Source organism: Scyliorhinus torazame, chromosome 1 (genome assembly GCF_047496885.1).
Source record: "Scyliorhinus torazame isolate Kashiwa2021f chromosome 1, sScyTor2.1, whole genome shotgun sequence".
Lineage (NCBI taxonomy): Eukaryota > Metazoa > Chordata > Chondrichthyes > Carcharhiniformes > Scyliorhinidae > Scyliorhinus > Scyliorhinus torazame.
In genome coordinates, this window is record NC_092707.1 from 233436773 (window position 1) to 233457666 (window position 20894).

Genomic DNA, 20894 nt, shown 5'->3' on the forward strand with positions numbered 1-20894 from the left:
AATAAATGCTGGTCCAGCCAGCAACATCCACATCCATGAATATTCAGACTACCCACAGCACTAGAGCAAGACCCAACACTTACAGAAATGATTATTTACATTCAGTTTGAAGAGGCATTGCCAATGCAAAGCAAAGACTGTTTTAAGAACGTCTGATCCAAACTGATTTATTATTTGTGCCAAAATAGAGGTTTCTTGGAGTTCTACCTACAAACAACTGGGCAAAGAAAGATAAAATTCTGTTTTACTAAGAGCAGATTGTTCAATATGGGCTTTATTGGTGATGATCATATACTTATGACCCATCTAGAACTAATAAATCCAATATGGAATCCTTCCATAAACATTTTCAGCCAGGCCATGGTTAAAATATGGAACTCACTACCATGTTATGCTGAATGGCAGAAATGCATGATAAACACATGATGGAGCAAGGAGCAGAAGGTTAACTTGACAGGATCGGATGATTAAATAAAGAGGGTTGGGAGGAGGCTCATATGGGACATAAACATTGGAATGTGGGTCCAACGGCCTGTTTCGCATTGCACATCCTGTGCAATTATAAATAAGACCAATGAAAATTAGCCTAGGTTCTGGTGAACAATTCTGCATAACACAACTTTTCTTTAAAATGACAGATTACAAGAAATGGACATGAGCACATGCAATTCATATTCTTATCAAAAATCCACAATTAAGGTTAGACAAGACGTCTGCATTTACATGGCAGTGAGATGCATTTGAATGACGCAATGAAGAATGGGACCATGTCATTCTGCATTTAGCGACAGCACACCTGAAGTTTCACTATTAGGCAAAATGCATTAAGCTACATTATGCAAAGCAAGATAGGATGTACCAGAATCCACCCAAGAGGCTGCACCCGTGTAAAACCAGATAATTTAAATACAAGCTGAACCAATTTGCCTTAATGGATTTCAGCATAATTAAAATTGGGCTCAAATGTCAAATCAGTGGCATACTTTTATGATACAAGTGAAAATGTCACTAATGTCATGCGAGTGTCCCTTAAGAAAGGTTTGGTCTCTTATTATGTGACTTGTAGCACAACTTCAGTGATGTCATTTTGTGGGTGGAGATGGGATGCGGCCGTCAGGTGAGAGGGTTATTTTTGGGTTCAGTTTTCATTTGGTTGCTTTGGACTGCAGAAGGAAAAATAAATGTTTTCCCGGTTTTCATTTTAAAAGCTGTTCCAGTGAAAAACACATTTGTGTGGCAGACTGCCGTGGTAATTTTAAAGGTAGAGTTGTTTTCCGGAAGTTTGAAACTGCTGGTTGAAACTGGATCAGAATCTCAGGGAAAGGACCAGTCCCATTCAAGTGAGAATACAGTGTGCTGGGCCATGCCCTTGAAAGGGGTTTTGGTTTATTGGATTTTGTTATTGAATTGGAACAGCTAAGGTGGAATTCATTAAGTTACTGTAGCTGTTGTATTGTCTTTATGTTTGTAATTGATAAAACTTTTTGCTGTGCTTACATACATAATACATGTATATATGTTAACTACATTCTTAGAATAAACCTTGTTTTGTTTAAAGCGCCTAGGAAGTCTGATGAATCACACCTGAAGCAAAGGCTTTTGTGCTCATCCTACCAAATTCAACATAAAGGTTATAGGTCAGGTGAACGTCATAATACACTTTGGAGTTTCTAAGTCCTGGCTCATAACATTATCTTGTACATGAGTTGCCCACGAGACTGAAGGCTTGAGCAAAACATGTTGAGAATTACCACAAATCTTGGTGCAAAAACAATTATTCAGCTCGTTAAACATTCTGCTTCATCCTTTTGAGTGCCAAATGCTTTTGGGAGAATTTCACAAATATTCTTTCACAATAAAAATTGTTACCAACTACAAGTTACTTTCTATAGATTTACAATTAAGATGAAATTAACCATGAATTAGTCATGATTTCTCAATGCAAACTATACTCAGAATAAAATTTGATGCAAAGAGGCTGAATAATAGTCACCTTGGTAGAGCAGCAGACTGTATAATAATAATAATCTTTATTATTGTCACAAGTAGGCTTACATTACACGGCAATAAAGTTACTGTGAAAATCCCCTAGTTACCACACTCTGGAGCCTGTTCTGGTACACAGAGGGAGAATTCAGAATGTTCAATTCACCTAACAAGCACGTCTTTCGGGATTTGTGGGAGGAAACTGGAGCACTTGGAGGAAACTCACGCAGACACGGGGAGACGTGTAGACTCCGCACAATGACCCAAGCGGGAATCAAACCCAGGACCCTGGCGCGGTGAAGCAACTGTGCTAACCATTGTGCTAACGTGATGGTGGACTAAATGATCACTCATTGGAAAATTGCACTGGATCCTTCAAGCTAATCCAATTCAGCACTACCTCAATCTGAAACTACTTCAATCCCATCACATTTTGCAAACAAGGGTTTAGATTTCCAATACCTAGATCTTATATTAGAATGGCAATACAAGAAAGACATCAGCAGCTTTGGAATAGAAATTAAAGTTGATTGCACAGGTTTGTTAGCGAATAGCAGACCAGCAAGATTAAATTTAGGTCATTTCGAAAACGTTCATATTGAGCTCAGCAACTGAGATCAAAATTTAAAGTGGTTGGGGGTCAATGAACAGTGTGGTCAGAATTACATCAAGCACATCCTGAAGCATTTTTGTCATGCTTATTGTGCAACACTAATTTGGCAAAAAATTACACCTGGGTTGGCAAGGTCACACAGAACATCAGTTGCGGTAAATGGAAAAATACCACCATGGTAGAAAAAACACTAAATGAGGGCAGGTGAAACAGAGTGCTTGCATGTCTTGATTGAACCCACTTTAAATGAAGTCCCAATGAAAAGCACATAAAGCATTGACACCTAATGAAGCTATTTATGAGGCTGTGCAATGTCGATCCCAGCTGTTATACATACACATCAGTGACACTTACCCTTCATCAGTTAAGCCAAGATTGCTTTAAAAGACGAAAGAAAACAAGAGGTAATAATCTCACATTAATGTTGCAGGTGGACACATGGCAAATTATCAGTATATTACATTTTTGAATCTCTCAAATTTCTTTAAAAGGACAATTATAATGCTCTTTCCAGTTACTTAAGAGAAGGATCCTTAAAACCAACTCTGATTATCTTTCAAATACATTTTGGTTATAAAATTTCCAACAATATCACCTCTGGTAACCAAAATATATGCTTAATCACAAAATTAAAACATAAATTCCAATCAAATTTGAACAGTTTAGAATTTTACTCCTATCTTACTTTGAAGATCACATTCCTGGCTTTACCTTATACTGTACTGTAAACTTGAACAATATCAGAATCAGATCTTCAAGCTTGCAAAATGCATTTGGCATTTTCAATTAATATCAGCTATTCATTTACAATGGGTTGAGATTTTGGGGGTTTAAGATTTAATCAAGTTATCTATACCTTATTCATAGGGATTTGGATCAAATTGTTGTTGCATCGCTTAAATGTTTAGAAAAAAAACACTTGGGCAGTAACTACAGTGCTGGTAGCTAAAAAATAGAGAAATCTTCTTTCAAAAGGAAAAGACATCAGGTTTCATTAATCAGACTCCAAACAACTCAGCAGACACAGGTCTCAATAATATTGTCAACAGCTGTACAGAATCAACACATCAGAACATTAAAGTAAAACAGTTACAAATACTGACTGATCTATGGACTTACATGTTTTGTTTTATTGCAACTGTTATATAAATATATAAATCGAATACTAACACTGAATCGCTTTATCGCTGATCATTTGCTTGTATATTAAAAACTTGCAAGTACAAACATGGGAATCAAATGAGAGCAAAACCTACATAGAAGACTATATAATTTCTTCAATTTTTTGCAGCTGTATTTTGCTGATCAATGTTTGATGCAAAAAGTGCTGCAAATAATCAACAATGAAAGCTGGTAAATGCAACACGATCAGGGCTCAGGTAGTCCAGAAATCAAACTAAACTCATCCAGGCAACTGATCTATTTTTGGCAACTATTTTGCATTTTCAGCATTCCCCATCTCTTCAAAAAGTAAACAGTCCCTCTGCTGGTAGCTTCAACTAAGTGGCACACAGTAACACAGTCTCTATAATCGCAACAGTTAAAATTAGGATTGTGTTCTGTGAAATGCATTGAGCTAAACACACAAACAAAATCTTTCAGTTTAAGATTTTTTAAAAACTTGCGACTGTTTTCTATAACATTTCTTCGCCACGGCCTGCACCCAACTCCACCACCACTCCTTTGAAGTTTAAACAGGTGAATGTGAAAATAGGAGTTAATTTTACAGGTTAATATTCATTTCTATAAATTACATTTTTGGGCTAATGTTGCTTCCATCATATTATGCCTAAAGACTTAGGAGACAGATTATTTTCCTAATTGTACAAACTGAAACATACACCTATTTTAACCTTGAGGCTGGCTAAGAGGCATAACAACATTTCAACAGAAACACTGGTCAACAAAGTAGTTTATAAAGCATTAGCATCTTGGACTTCGTAAACAGAGGCATAAGGGTCCAGAGGTTAGGCTTAACCCAAATCAGATTATTAGCCTGACCACAGCTGGAGAACTGTTTGGGACAGCACACTTTAGAAAGAGCATGAAGACTTTGCAGAGACACACAGGCATAGCTTCAAGAGTGAGGGATACAACCACGTGGACAGACTGGAAAACTGGGGCTGTTCTCCTTTGAGCAGTGAATATACCAAGAGGAAATCTGATGCGGGCACTTAAAATCATGAAGGATTTGTAAATAAACAGAAGCCATTTCCACCAATCAATGACCAGAAGGTGCAGATTTAAGGTGATTGGCAAAAGAAGCAGAGGCGGCATGAGCAAAAGCTTTTTTGAACACGAGTGGTTAGGATTTGAAAGACATTGCCCCATATAAGCTTTCAAAAGGTATTTAGATAAATGTTGCAAGTAACAAAAATTGCAATGAGCAATGGTAAGGAGCAGCGCATTGTGACAATGTGGATAGTTCTTTGAAAGCAGCAGGGCAGACACAATGGGTCAAATGGCTTCCTTCTTTGTTATACTTTTCTATGATTCAATGGTAAGGATTTACAATGGAATGTGGCCAGACCGCGCTGGTCAAAAGGCCCTAAATATATAGACAAGTATCAGAAAAGGAAGAAAGGAGAGAGTAAAAAGGGGACAACATACAAGATTAGATTCTGTCTCACCTGCAGAAAACATTGATTACAAAAGAAAAACAGGATACTGCCTCAATGTTCTGATGGTGCTTGCAGCAAGTCAGCATCTCACTATGGATGGAAGACTCTGAAAACATACTTTTCAAAAAAGTAGGGTTAAACAAACCCAACCTCTGCAGTTTAAAAAAGTTGGGGGTGAAGGGGATACTTTTGTTAGATGTGCAACATTTTTAATGGTATAGATAAAAATGCTATTTGAAATTAGAACCAAAAATACCAAATTAATTAAAAGATTGTAATGATTTCTACTAGAAAAAGAGTTTCAATAGATTAAATGTCCATTTTTCATCCTCGCCTTTCCTCATGGTGTAATTGGAATCTGGCATTAAACAGTGTCTGGCTTAAAAAGGTTGCGTCAAAAACAGCTATTGGAGGTTAGGCGCACATTTAATACTATTAAAATAAACCATCTGCAAAATGAATGGCAATTTAGTGCAATATTCTGTACAAATCATCTAAGAGTCATCTGAATTTTTGTTTATTCTATGGTGTCAAACTCCATTTTATGTGCCTCCGGCTATTAAAAAATGAAACTACAGTAAATGATAAAAATTTAAGCACATACTCTCTACATTCTCAAATGACGAAAATGGATGAAATACAGATCATTGTTTTCCCAAACCAAAACGTTACAAGCTACTTAAAGCCAAGCTATTCCTCTTCCTGTGATCAGGGGCTTACAAACACCTGCATGTCTGCAAGTCAGCTGAACTGAAAAAGTAATCAGCAGCTGATGGATAACTATCTATATGTTTATGGCACCGATCCCTCACACCTTTATTAAATCCTGGACAACGGTTTGTTTGGATTGGTATTTTTTAAAGCAAGAAGAATTGTTCTCAAGTGGCAGCTGTGCCGAGTCAGAAAGATTAAGGTTTAAATAGAACATCGGCATGGACTGCATCAGTAATTGGAGGAGTTCAGGCACCATATGGAGGTTGCACATTCTCCCCGTGTCTGCGTGGGTCTCAACCCCCACAACCCAAAAGATATGTAGGGTAGGTGGATTATCAATGCTATATTGCCCTTAATTGGAAAAAAAAAATTGGTATTTTAAATTTAAAACAAAAGGAAAAAAAAGGAATGGGAGGAGTCATGAACTGTGCTGAACCTTGTACAGCCAACGGACATCCCTATCTGGCCTAATGAGGGAGGGAAGGTAATCGATGATGCAGCTGAAGATGGTTGGGCCTGGGGCACTACCCCGAGGAACTCCTGGAATCGAGATGGTGGACCTCCAACAATCACAATCATCTTCCTTTGTGCCACGTATGACTCCGAACAGCAGAGAGTTTTCCCTCCGATTCCCATTCACTCTAGTTTTGCTCGTGCTCTTTGATGCCATACTCGGTCAAAAGCTGCTTTGATGTCAAGGGCAGTCACTCTCATGTCACCAAGCATGTCAGGAACAGCACCAGGCATACCTAAAAATAAGATGCCAACCTGATGAAGCCTCAACACAAGGCTACGTGCATGGTAATAACAGAAGCAGCATGAGATAGACAGAGTTAAGAGATCGCTCAACCAACGGATCAGATTTTAGAGCTGCAGTTCTGCAACATAAGTTCATAAGATATAGGAGCAGAAAGTTCATAAGATATAGGAGCAGAATTACGCCATTTGCCCATCGCGTCTGCTCCGCCATTTGATCGCGGATGATCTCATCCTGGCCTTAACTCCACCGTCCAGCCATTTCTCCATAACCCTGCAACCCCATTACCAATTAGAAATCTGTAACTCCTCCTTAAATTTACTTACTGTTCCAGTATCCACAGCACTCTGGGGTAGTATAGCCACCTAAATTGGCCAACTCACGATTTAAAATGGCGAACGGCAAAGGCTGATGGGAAAGTCAGTCAACATAGACAGAAACCAGCAGCTGCAGGTTTGCTGTGTATTTACCTCTGAAAAGGCCAGACAACATCGATACCAGCTACCATCAGCATAACAAAGTAGCAGCCATCTGCATACTGATGAGCAATCCCCGGGAACAATAAGTAACATTTTGAACACACAAAGCAAAGCCAGACTCCTCGGCGCCAGCAGGAGCCAACACAAAGGAGGTGAAAGAGCACCTCAAGACCGCCCATCGATCAGGGAACCGCGCCAGTATTGGAGAAAATCGAACCAAGCGATTGGGACAAAGTCCAATCACTTGGGACCAGGTACAGGGTCCGCCCCGAAAGGCGGGAAGCCGCTGAGGACTATAAGAGTTAAGCCCCAAGTTCAAATCTCTCTCTTCACCCCTCTCTCTTCACCCCTCTCTCTTCACCCCTCTCTCTTCACCCCTCTCTCTTCACCCCTCTCTCTTCACCCCTCTCTCTTCACCCCTCTCTCTTCACCCCTCTCTCTTCACCCCTCTCTCTTCACCCCTCTCTCTTCACCCCTCTCTCTTCACCCCTCTCTCTTCACCCCTCTCTCTTCACCCCTCTCTCTTCACCTCTGCGTCCTGCCCGGGTCACCCAGCAACACAAACCAACATTGACTGTGACCGGTGCAGTGACCCCCGACAAAGTAAGTCTTAATTCAACGCTCGCTACGAGATAGGCGCTCCTAGCTACCAATCCGTACCAACTTCAAATCCCGCAGACTCAGAACCCGAACGAAAGGCCATTTGTTCCCCTGACCTGGTGGGCCAGTCCGAAGTTAAGTATAGGCCTGTTAATTGTAGAAGTTGCTTAGACAGAGAATTTGTGCACGAGTAGCGATTACTGTGCCTAATAAATGTGCTTTGATTTGAATCTTACTAATCGGTGTATTGGGTTATTGATCATTACTTGGACTTGAACCTCGTGGCGGTATCATAAAGATACCTGGCGACTCGAGAGCAAAGGTAATTAAACAGAGCAATTGAACCAAGGAGAAAGTTAGCAACAGTAGCGAATTCCACAGATTCACAAACCTTTGGGAGTAGTTTCTCCTCAACTCTGTTCCAAATTTGCTACCCCTTATCCCAAGATTATAACCTCTCATTTTAGAATGCCACACAAGAGGAAGCATCTGCTCCACGTCTACTTTATCCATACCTTTTATCATCTTGTATATGTCAATTTGATCTCCCCTCATTCTTCTAAACATCCAGTTGTGAATGGTGGTGGATAATTAAACAACTAACGGGAGGAGGAGGCTGCACGAATACCCCCATCCTCAATGATGGGGAAGACCAGTACATCAATGCGAAAGACAAGTCTGAAGCATTCACAAAAATCTTCAGCCCGAGGTATGGAGTTGATGAATCATTTTAGCCTCCTCCCTTGGATCACAGATGCCAGTTTTCAGTCAATTCACTCTACTAGATATCAAGAACTGGCCAAAGACACTGGGTACAGCAAAAAGGCTATGGGCCTGACAACATGAAATGAAATGAAAATGGATTGTCACAAGTAGGCTTCAAATGAAGTTACTGTGAAAAGCCCCTAGTCGCCACATTCCGGCGCCTGTTTGGGGAGGCTGGTACGGGAATTGAACCGTGCTGCTGGCCTGCCTTGGTCTGCTTTCAAAGCCAGCGATTTAGCCCTGTACTAAACCAGCAATAATATCTTAAGCTTGTGTTCCACAACTAGCTGCTTTCCTAGCCAAGCTCTACCAGTACAGCTACAACACTGGTATCTACCCAGCAATGTGGAAAATTGTCCAGCTATGTCCTGTTTCGAAAAAGCAGGATAAATTCAACCTGGTGAATTACCGCTCCAATTAGTCCATTCTCGGTCATCAATAAAATGATGGAAGGTGTCAGTGACAGTGCTATCAAGTGGCACTTCACAGAGATAACCTGCTCACTGACGTTGTGTTCTGGACAGAACTGAGAATGGTAGCACAGTGGTTAGCACAGTTGCTTCACAGCTCCAGGGTTCCAGGTTCGATTTCTGGCTTGGGTCACTGTCACTGCGGAGTCTGCACGTTCTCCCCATGTCTGCGTGGATTTCCTCCGGGTGCTCCGGTTTCCTCCCACAGTCCAAAGATGTGCAGGTTAGGTGGATTGGCCATGATAAATTGCCCTTAGTGTCCAAAAAGGTTAGGTGGCGTTACTGGGATAGGGTGGGCTTAAGCGGGGTACTCTTTCCAAGGGCCGGTGCAGACCCGATAGGCGAATGGCCTCCTTCTGCACTGTAAATTCTATGAGAACAATTATTTTCTCTGAGGATTGTGTAATTTTGGAACTCTATGCCTCAGAAAGTGGAGGAGGCAGGGTCATTGAATTTTTTAAGGTAGAGGTACATAGATTCTAGTTAGGCAAGGGAATCAAAGATTATTGTGTGTAGATGGGAATGTAGAACTTGAACACAAACAGATCTGTCATGATCATATTGATTGGCAGAGCCTGCTGGAGGGGCCAAATGGCCTACTTCTGCTCCTATTTCATATGTTCGCAAACTGATGCAGCATTAATTGGCCGACTTGTATTTGTCCTACATTTTGTGGACATGACATACCTAAACAATTTTCCGGGTAGATGCCAGTTTTGTAGCTTCATTGGTGCAGCTTGGCTAAGGGCACAGATTGCTCTGGAGCATAATCTTCAGTACTATTGCTGAAACGTTGTCAGGGCCCATAGCCATTGCAATATCCAGCACCTTCAACCATTTCTTGATATATGGATTAAACTGAATTGGATGAAAAGTGGCATCTCTGATGCTGGTGACCTCAGAAGAAGGATCAACCACTCAGTACTTCTGGCTAACGAAGGTTGCAAAATGCTTCAGCCTCGTCTTTTGCACTCATGTGCTGGTCTCCCCAACCATTGACGATGAGAATATCAGTGGAGCTACCTCCTCCTGTTAGTTGTTTTAATTGTCCACCACCTTTCATAACTGAAGAGCATTGTTTTTTAAATTTGTTTATGGGATGTATATTATTTCTCTCTTCTCCTGCATGCCTCATTGAACTGGGGTTGCAGTCGGTCAACTTCGACTTAACCCTAAAACATCTGGGTGCAATAATCCAGTTCAGTCTGATCAGTTGGAAACCTCAGCAATCTATCAAGTAAACAATAATAAAGTTCCAGCAGTCACATATCAATCATACAAAAATATACACAGATTGTTAAGTAGATACAAGGAGAGATGGTATGCGAAATGGGCGTCATCTTCCAAAATTTCCTAGATCCTGGAACGGTCCCAATGAATTGGTAAACCACAAATTTCACACCCAATTCAAAGAAGGATGGAGGCTGAAAGCAGGAAACCATAGGCCTGTTAACCTAACATTTACAATTGGGAAAATACTGGAATCATTATGAAGGAAGTGGTGGCAGGACATTCAGAAAATCATAATAAAATAAAGCAGAGTCAACATGGCTTAATAAAAAGTGTTTGGCAAAACAATGGAGTCCTTTGAGGATGGAACAAGGAGGGTGGATGAAGATAAACCAGTAGATGTAGTATATTTGGGTTTCCGTAAGCCAATTCAACAAAATGTCACACGAAAAGTTACTGCACAAGGTAAGAGCTCATTACATTAGAAGTAATATATCAGAATGCTTAGAGGATTAGCTACCTAACAGGAAACAGAGAATAAGGATAAACGGGTAATTTTCAGGATGGCAAATTGTAACAGGTGACATATGGATCAGTGTCGAGGCTTAACAGTATGGGCAGCAAGGTAGCACAGTGGTTAGAACTGTTGCTTCACAGTCCCAGGATCCCAGGTTCGATTCCGGCTTGGGTCACTGACTGTGCGGAGTCTGCACGTTCTCCCTGTGTCTGTGTCACAGTAACTTCATTGCAGTGTTAATGTAAGCCTACTTGTGACAATAAAGATTATAAAAGATTATAATTTCCAATCTAGATTAATGACTTAGATAAAGGGACCAACTGCATTTAATACAAATTTGCCGATGATACAAAAATATTTGGGGAAGCAAGATGTGAGGACACAAATGTCAAATGTTACAAGTAGGTTAAGTGAGTGGACAAGAAATTGGCAGATGGGTTCTGTGGGAAAACATGAGGTTATCCACATTGGCGTGAAGAATAGAAAAAAAATATTATTTGAATACAAAGAGACTGCAAAATTCCACGGTACAGAGGGATCTAGGTGCCTTTGTTCATGAAACAAAGTTAGCATGCAGGTAAAGCATGCAGGTAATAATAATAATCTTTATTATTGTCACAACTAGGCTTACATTAATACTGCAATGAAGTTCTGTGAAAATCCCCTAGTCGCCACACTCTGGCACCTGGTTCGGGTACACAAGGAGAATTCAGAATGTCCAATTCACCTAACAAGCACATCTTTTGGGACTTGTCGGAGGAAACCCACACAGGCACGGGGAGAACATGCAGACTCCAACAGTGATACAGGCGGGAAGCAAACCCAGGACACTGGCTCTGTGAAGCAACAGTGTTAACCACTGTGCTACCGTGCTGCCCAGTACAGCAAAGAAAAATGGAATGTTGGCCGTTATTGCAAAGGTGATGGTGCATAAAAGTAGGGAAATCTTGTTCCAACTGTACAGGTGTTGCTGACATTACACCTGGAGTATTGCATACAATTTTAGTCTTCTTATTTAAGGAGGATTATACTTGTATTGGAAGATGTTCAAATAAAGTTCACGAGGTTGATTTCTTGGATGAAGTGGTTGACTTATGAAGAAAGGTTAGGCAGGTTGGGCCTACTCTTTGGAGTGGAGAAGAATAAAATATGATCGCATTGAAACAAAGACGGCCTTAAGGGGACTTAACAGGGTAAATGCTGCGAAGATGTTCCCTCTTCTGGGTGAATCTAGAACTAGGGGACATAATTTCAGAATAAAGGGTCGTCTATTTATGACAGGACATGCGGAGGATTTCTTTTCTCTCGGGAAGGTTATGAATCTTAGGAATGCAGGTTAGGTGGATTGGCCATGCTAAATTGCGCCTTGGTGTCCTTGGGTTAGGTGGGATTAAGGGGTTCTGGGGATGGGAAGGGGGAGTGGGCTGGTGTGGACTCCATGGGCTGAGTGGTTTCTGTCTGCACTGTAAAGATTCTATAAAATGATAAAGCAGGCTCTCCTTCTATTTATGTGACAAAATGGAAATTTCACAGGACTGGAGTATTGCATGCCTTTTGTAGGTTTGCATTAATGGCTGGTGGTGAGGGAATTGAGGAAGTTCTATCCTGCATCTGGACACACTATATCCCAGCCGTTCCTGAACGACAAAGATAGAAAATGTTAAGTTCTCTTGCACTTCCATTTTCCATCTTGATATGCACATAAAGATGAAACAAACAGAATGAGAACACAGATTTGAGAAAGTGTTTCAAAGAACAAAGAAAATTACAGCACAGGAACAGGCCCTTCGGCCCTCCCAGCTTGCGCCGATCCAGATCCTTTATCTAAACCGGTCTTCTATTTTCCAAGGATCTATTTCCCTCTGTTCCCCACCCGTTCATAGATCTTCAGGTTTGTACTTTGAAATTAATTGTTGATTCAACTACTTTTACAATCTAGAGCACAAAGTATGAGTTGTAAGTGCCAGCAATGAAAACAACACATTTATCTAATTTTCAAGGTTGTTGACATTTGGTGTAACTGGTCAAAGGTCAGCAATAAATACACTTCGAACACATGCCAATCTTGATGAGCCGAATCATCTGCCAATATGAGTAACCTGCAAGTGCCTGAATGTTCCTAAATACAGCGAGCAAGACAAATTCCATTCATTATTGTTGGGGAGCCTAACAGTTCAGAAGAAATTTAAAGTATTATGTTCTACTCGTCATGTAAAGTAATAAGATTCTAATCCAGATAAGTAGAACACCAAAACAATCACAATAAATTAATCAACATACCTTTGTGCTGCTGTTTTTATGATTGACTGTGCATTGGCATGGTGAAAACGCCTTCCACGAACAACAATTCCTGGGCTTGAAGGACTAAATACAAAGTATTTGTTTCGATTTTTATCAACCTCCTTGTTTGATGCAAGTTGTGAGGTCACACTTTCACTGTAAACAGAAGGAACTTAGCATCTCAGTACACCCTTAGTAAAAAATGCTGTTCCAATTATCTATTGACAAGTAGCAACATCAGCAGCTTGGGTGTGTGGAGGAGGGGCAGGAGTTAGTTAAAAATATTCAAACTGGTTGGCAGACAACCACCACAAGACTGATGGGGCTGGTTTAGCACACTGGGCTAAATCGCTGGCTTTTAAAGCAGACCAAGGCAGGCCAGCAGCACGGTTCAATTCCCGTACCAGCCTCCCCGATCAGGCGCCGGAATGTGGCAACTAGGGGCTTTTCACAGTAACTTCATTGAAGCCTACTTGTGACAATAAGTGATTTTCATTTCATTTCATTTTCATTCATTTCATGAAGCCAAATAAGGAATTCATAAAGGCGAAAAACGTGCACCAGCTTACTAAATTGATCAAAGCTCTGAATCAAACAGCAGGATATCAGGCCATCTAACAAAATCAGTTAATGTTTTCAGGCAGGGTAAGGAGCTTCCTGTTGATTCACTTATTTCCTATTTCTTTTATTTTGCCGTTATCATTTTTGATCTAGGATGTTTAAAGGGCATATACCTTAAAGTCGAGTACAGGAAGCAAGGAACTCAAAAGTTACAAAATGTGCTTAAAAGTTACACAATGTGCTAGCTTTCAAACAGCAGAACTCGGACTTTATGGTACCCGAGAGATCAGAGGGACTCGGTTTGATTGGTTGGCTGGTGGGCAATGAATTGGCCAAAGGACCATGTTATGCCGGACAACAGGCAGTAATTGGGTCCTACCCAAATGGGATGGTTTTCAGAGAACCAAGGAAAGGACAGTCGTGTCCTGGACGCTCAGAGAAGCTGTGAGTCTGTAAACACTGCATAGCTGCAGTATTTCAGAACCTACAGAGAACCTGGATGAATTTACAGTGAAAATCATTACAGACTGAAAGCAGAAACCTCAAACTGAAAATCTAGAATGAAGGAAGGTGTGCTAGAAGACAACCATCTGAAACAAGGACTCTGATCCTTTTACTTTGTGCGTGAGTGTGTGTGGTGTGTGTGTCTAGTGTATCTGTGTGTGTGATAAGGGGAGGTTAGGAATTAGATAATAGTTAACCAGTTGGACTTGCTGCATATTTAATTATAGTTATTGTTAGCAATTAAAATTTACTGTGTTGAAACTTACAAACCAGGTGACTGTAGTTATTGGGCAGCCAAGGGCCAAAGACTTGGGCATTTTCCAAGAATTATCTGTTAATTTCAATTATGTTGCGACTCCGGATCAAGTGGGGCTGGAATTGACCGCGCCTTAGCCCAGGGGGGACATAACAGGTAGTCAGTATATTCCTCACAGATATGCAATGAAAACTTTGTGCTGAAAACAAATTAGTGCGAGCCTATATTTTTCCAGCTGTGGTTGCATCATCCCGGGGTTTTGTTATTTGTCACGATTACTTTGAGCATTTGCACTTAATTTAGTTCTCTGCAACTTCACTTGCGCCATGCATCTAATAATGAACTGAGCGTCATCACAATGCAGCCACAACTTTCTTAAACATCCAAATTTAAAACACGGCATTCAATCAACTACACTTCATTCTTAAATATATGACCAGCAGAAAGCTGTATGTTCTGTCTCAAGAGCACAGAAATGGTGCATTGTGAGAAAGGCCATTTAATCATTCAAGTGTCTTCTCTACTTAATGCAATCAGAACATAACTGGTCATTTTAAAAATTCTATGAGCCAAATTCCCATGGGACATTATTTTATGTATATTCAATAAGCTGCAAAATACAAAGCACAGTCCTCTTTACAGCACTCAAGTAAGCTCCAAATTTAGAAATATATGCTTGCTGCAGAAGTGTATTAGAAATGGCTTCCAACAGACGTAGTCAGTAACCAGATGATAGAAAAAATTAAAAGAGAAAATTCGAGAAAGATTCAGCTGATCAGACATATGTGGAGAAGAGAGTAAACTTCACTTCTCTCATCTCAGGTGCTGCCTGACCTGCTGAGAATTTCCAGCATTTTCTATTTTCATTTCAGATTTCCATCATCTGCAGTATTTTCCTGCTTTTGTGACAGATAAGGACCAATGGCAACATGAGGAAACAATCCTTTATGCTGAGAGTTATGACCTAGAGTTTACTGCCCAAGAAGGGGAGGGGACAACAGAAGGATATGGGAAAACAGCAGGGGAATGGAACTAAATAGACCTCACTGCCAAGAACTGGCAGAGACATAATGGGCCTCCTCCTATGCTGTATGAACTTCGTTAGAAAGGACATAAACCCATTATTTTGAATTGCTCATGCACCTGAATATTCTGAATCATGCAATGTCACAAACAGGTTTTGAACGCAAAAGAATAACGCCTTCAGCAAACATTATTCTTATGAAATGTTCGAGCATAACAAGTTAACATATTTGACAGACCTTACTTTGTTGCCAGACCCCAGCATGTTGAGTCCAGTTGCATTTCCTTTCAATGTTTTACACAATCCACTTCCTTGATTTCTTCTTGAATAGTTTTTCAAGAAACCAGTGCTATTAACTGATTCTGATGAAAATCGAGATTTGGTCTGGAAAATAAAGTAATCACACTTTATTTGTAGTAAATTGCAACTTCTGCGTTTAATTGGCTTTTAAATATAGACATTGAAATACTCCGCTCTGCATTTTGTCAACTCCAGCATTGTTCTTTTTCAACTCAAAAATCCTTTGAGCTTTTATCAACCTCAAATAGAAATAAAATCCAAAAGGCTCTGTTAGGAAGGAATTTATATTTGTATTGGTAAACATTAAAAATGAGATATAGTTTTACGCGGCTTTAATTTTATGTTTCTGCGCCTGGAAATCTAGTACCTACAGTTGGACTCACACTGGACAACAGTGTTTGTATGTGTGGGGGTTGGTTAAATTCCAACTGTGTTTCTATTGTGCTTAAAGATGACTATGGCATGAAGAATAAATAAACCAGCAGTGGTTGCTTAGTAACTGGGGCCTTGTAAGGTAAAGAAGCTTCTACATTTTAGTTTAGTTAATTTGATTGTAGTTGAAGATAGGTAGTGAGAGAGAAGGCAACTCTCACAGCTCTGCTAGAAGCAGTTGGTTCAGAGTGAACATCTCTCTCAGCCTTGCTAAAGAAAAACCATACCATGGAGTAATGTTAAGAAATCAAGTGCAGAGATCTGAAGAGCAGCTGGTTAAGAAAACAAAAAATGAAGAGAAGTTTCCAGGAAGTCGAGTTAACAAACAGAGGAAACCAGGAACCAGAACAGATTACTGTTCATTAAAATCAGAGAGAGGCGAAAAGGCATTGCATTGCAATAGGCCAAAATGATATCTGCAGTAATGCCAAGGTTTGTGAGAAATTACTAGAGTTGGAGGTGGAGGTGGAGATGGTTAGCAGTTTCAAATTCCTAGGGGTGCACATCTCAAAAAATCTGTCCTGTTCCACCCACGTCGACGCTACCACCAAGAAAGCACAACAGCGCCTATACCTTCCTCAGGAAACTAAGGAAATTCAGCATGTCCACATTGACTCTTACCAACTTTTACAGATGCACCATAGAAAGCATCCTATCAGGCTGCATCACAGCCTGGTATGGCAACTGCTCGGCCCAGGACCGCAAGAAACTTCAGAGAGTCGTGAACACCGCCCAGTCCATCACACGAACCTGCCTCCCATCCATTGACTCCATCTACACCTCCCGCTGCCTGGGGAAAGCGGGCAGTATAATCAGAGATCCCTCCCACCCGGCTTACTCACTCTTCCAACTTCTTCCATCGGGCAGGAGATACAGAAGTCTGAGAACACGCACAAACAGACTCAAAAACAGCTTCTTCCCCACTGTCACCAGACTCCTAAATGACCCTCTTATGGACTGACTTAATTAACACTACACCCTGTATGCTTCATCCGATGCCAGTGCTTTTGTAGTTACATTGTATATGTTGTGTTGCCCTATTATGTATTTTTTTTTATTCCCTTTTCTTCTCATGTACTTAATGATCTGTTGAGCTGCTCGCAGAAAAATACTTTTCACTGTACCTCGGTACACGTGACAATAAACAAATCCAATCCAATCCAATCCAATCTGGGAGACATTATTTGAAATAACCGTGGAAAACTTGATGGAAGCAGTGGACGGAAAGAATAATTTAAAAGGAGATTTGAATGTGTGACTTATGAAAGTGGCATTTGAAATCACTCGTGTGGAAGTCGGGGTTCAATGAGACAAGGTGGCTCATTGCATAGGAATCATCTGGGGGGATTTTGAGGAGAAATCCACAGACATTCACTTGGGTTCAGAGAGGAGTGTGTCTTATCAGTCATCTTGTATGCTGAAAAGGGGCTCTGTCTGTTAATGAGACCGTTGTAGTTTGAGATGTACTTTGTAATCAGTGTTAAAAATTAAACACCAAATTTAAAATGAAGCTAAGGGGAGCAAGTAAAGGAATTTTGTATAATAAGCCAACTCTTCATGTTTAATGATTGTTTTTGTGTTGTTAAAACTAATTAGCGGTCCTGTGACTCTACCTCCATTTCTTATATTAAAATAAAATAAAAAGTTATGGTCTTTAGAGCCAGAATTCCATTCTCAAACTTCCTATCCAGTTATAACTGTTATAACAGACCATAGTGGGTCGGATCTCGAACAACGATGAGTCAGGTATAGGATGGAGATGGAGAACTTAGTGGCATGGTGTAACAACAATAATCTCTCCCTCAACGTCAGCAAAACAAAGGAGCTGGCCCTTGACTTCAGGAAGGGCACACCCCTGTCTGCATCAACGGTGCCAAGGTGGAGATGGTTGACGGCTTCAAATTCCTAGGTGTGCACACCACCAACAATCTGTCCTGGTCCACCCACGTCGATGCTACGACCAAGAAAGCACTATGCTTCCTCAAGAAGCCAAGGAAATTCAGCATGTCCACACTGACTCGCACCAATTTTTACGATGCACCTTAGAAAGCATCCTATCTGGCTGCATCACAGCCTGGTATAGCAACTGTTCGGCCCAAGACCGCAAGAAACTTCAGAGTCATGAACCGAGCCCAGTCCATCACACAAACCCGCCTCCCATCCACTGGCTCTGTCTACACTTCCACTGACTTGGGAAAACAGGCAGTATAATCAAAGATCCCTCCCACTCAGGTTATTCTCTCTTCCAACCTCTTCCATCGGGCAGGAGAAACAAAAGTCACGCAAAGAACAAAAGAACACGCACTAACAGGTTCAAAAACAGCTCCTTCCCTACTGTTACCAGACTCCTGATGGCCCTCTTCTGGACTGAACTGATCCTCTTCACACATCCTCTCTATTGAGTAGTTCTACACTTCGTGTGCTTCACTCGATGTCTGTGTCTATGTATTTGCATTGTGTATTGATGTATATTCTATGTTTTTTCATGTATGGAATGATCTGTCTCACTGTACGCAGAACAATACTTTTCACTGTACCTCTGATGTATGGAGAATTGGACCAGAAGTGGCCATGTGAGAAGACAAAGTCCTATAAGGAAGACGCGAGCAGAGCTGGTAACACGGGACAGCATGGCGGAGAGTCAGGGCCGCGGGGAGGCGGCACAGTGGCCGACCGAGCAGCTGGTGAAGTTTTTTGAAGATTGCTTCGCCAAGCTGAAGAAGGACATGCTGGACCCGATTAAGGCTTTGATTGATCAAGTTGTGCAGAATCAAGAGACCCACGGGAGAGCGATCCAGGGGGTGGAGATAAAGGTGTCCGAGCACGAGGAGTTCATAACCGTGCTGGAGATCAAGATGGAGATGATGAACGATCGCCAGAAAAGAATGCAGGAGAAGCTGGAGGACCTGGAGAACAGGTCCAGGAGGCAGGATCTTAGAATTGTCGGCATCCCAGAAGGCAGTGAGGGCAGGAGGCAGGATCTTAGAAATGTCAGCCTCCCAGAAGGCAGTGAGGGATCGGATGAGAGGAGTTATGTGATGGACATGCTGGAGACGTTGATGGGGGCTGGGGGGTTCCCTCGGCCCCTGGAATTGGACAGAGCGCACAGAGCACTCGGGAAGAAGCCCCGAGCGAACGAGCCACCGAGGGCCATGGGGGTACGCTTTCACCGTTTCCTGGACAAGGAACACGTTCTGCGGTGGGCCAAGGAGGAACGGAGCAGCAAGTGGGAGAACGGTGAGCTGCGCATTTATCAGGACCTGGGCGCGGATCTGGCCAAGAGGTGAGCTGGGTTTAATCGGGAAAAAATGGCCCTCTTTAAGAAGGGGGTGAAGTTTGGGATGCTGTACCCAGCCCATCTGTGGGTCACACATGAGGAACGGGACTTCTACTTTGAAATACCAGACGACGTGTGGACTTTTATTAAAGAAAAGAGGCTGGAGGCGAATTAAAAGACACTGGAACCTTGGAGAAGTACTGTGGCGGCGATTTGTTGTGCTGGGTTGTATAAATATAAGTAGTACTATTTGCAATAAGGGGCTGTTTGGATGGCTAACGGTAACTTTGTCTTGCAGGGAACTGGTTGGGGGGGGCGCTTTGGGGTTGGTTCTGCTTTTTGGGTGATTATTTTTCTAAAGTGGCTTACTGGGGAATGTGATGCTTTTAAAATGTTTATCCATGTAGGGGGGGGGGGGGGGAAAGAGAACAATGGGGAGACAGACTGCTTGGTGCCAGGAACGGGCGCTATCAAGTCCAGCTGGGTCAGCTGACTCTCGGAAGCGCAGTGTGGGATGAGGTGTTAAGCTGGAGCTTGACTTGTGGGTTGGGTTTCTAGTGTTGTTGCTGGGGGGGGGGGGGGGGGGGGGGGCTGCTTTTCTGACAGCGGAGATACTGTTTCTAGGGGACAAATGAGAGGTCGGGAATGGCGACTGCCCGAAGGGGGGCTCGAGGAGGCAGAGGGCTTGAGCAAGAGGCTGGCCTAAAAAGGGTGATGGCGAGTCGGCCGGGGGGGGGGGGGGGGGGGGGGGGGGAGCCCCCGACCAGGCTGATTACATGGAGCGTCAGAGGGCTGAATGGGCCAGTCAAGAGGGCTCGCGTGTTTGAGGGGGCTGAAGACGGACGTGGCAATGCTACAAGAGACACACCTAAAGGTTACAGATCAAGCGAGATTGAGAAAGGGGTGGGTCAGCCAAGTATTCCACTCAGGGCTGGACTCAAAGACCAGGGGGGTAGCGATATTGATCAGCAAACGGGTGGCATTCGAGGCAGGAAGAATGTCAGACAAGGAGGGTAGGTACATAATGGTGAGTGGGAAGCTGGAGGGGGTGCGGGTGGTACTCGTAAACATATATGCTCCGAATTGGGATGATGTGGAATTTATGAGGCGGGTTTTAGGCAAGATCCCAGACTTAGAGTCACATAACCTGATCATGGGAGGAGACTTTAACAAAGTCATTGATCCGGAATGGGATCGATCAAAATCCAGGACAGGGAGGAGGCCGGCTGTGGCAAAGGAATTGAAGGGGTTTATGGAACAGATGGGGAGAGTAGACCCATGGAGGTTTGCACGGCCAAGGGCAAAGGTGTTTTCCTTTTTCTCACATGTCCACAAGGTATACTCTCGCATCGACCTTTTTGTTCTGTGCAGGGCACTAATACTGGAGGTGGTGGATACAGAGCACTTGGCAATCGCAGTGTCAGATCATGCCCCGCATTGGGTGGATCTACAGGTTTGTGTGGAGAGAGGGCAACTGCCGCTTTGGAGACTGGTTGTGAGGTTGCTAG

The 20894-nt window shown here is 42.2% G+C and overlaps 1 protein-coding gene across 6 annotated transcripts in view; it reads right to left on the reverse strand.

Annotated features, from left to right (window-relative positions):
* Positions 1-20894, reverse strand: part of senp6a (SUMO specific peptidase 6a) — a 209781-nt gene that overhangs the window by 120417 nt on the left and 68470 nt on the right. For 3 of the 6 annotated variants that reach the window (XM_072503335.1, XM_072503322.1, XM_072503316.1), the window contains exons 4-6: positions 15616-15761; positions 13033-13188; positions 2954-2977 (exon numbers count right to left, since the gene is read on the reverse strand). In XM_072503335.1, the coding sequence (XP_072359436.1) occupies positions 2954-2977; positions 13033-13188; positions 15616-15761 (326 nt within the window). The remainder of the gene's footprint in view (positions 1-2953; positions 2978-13032; positions 13189-15615; positions 15762-20894) is intronic. The other 3 variants (XM_072503344.1, XM_072503329.1, XM_072503336.1) reach the window with 3 other exon arrangements.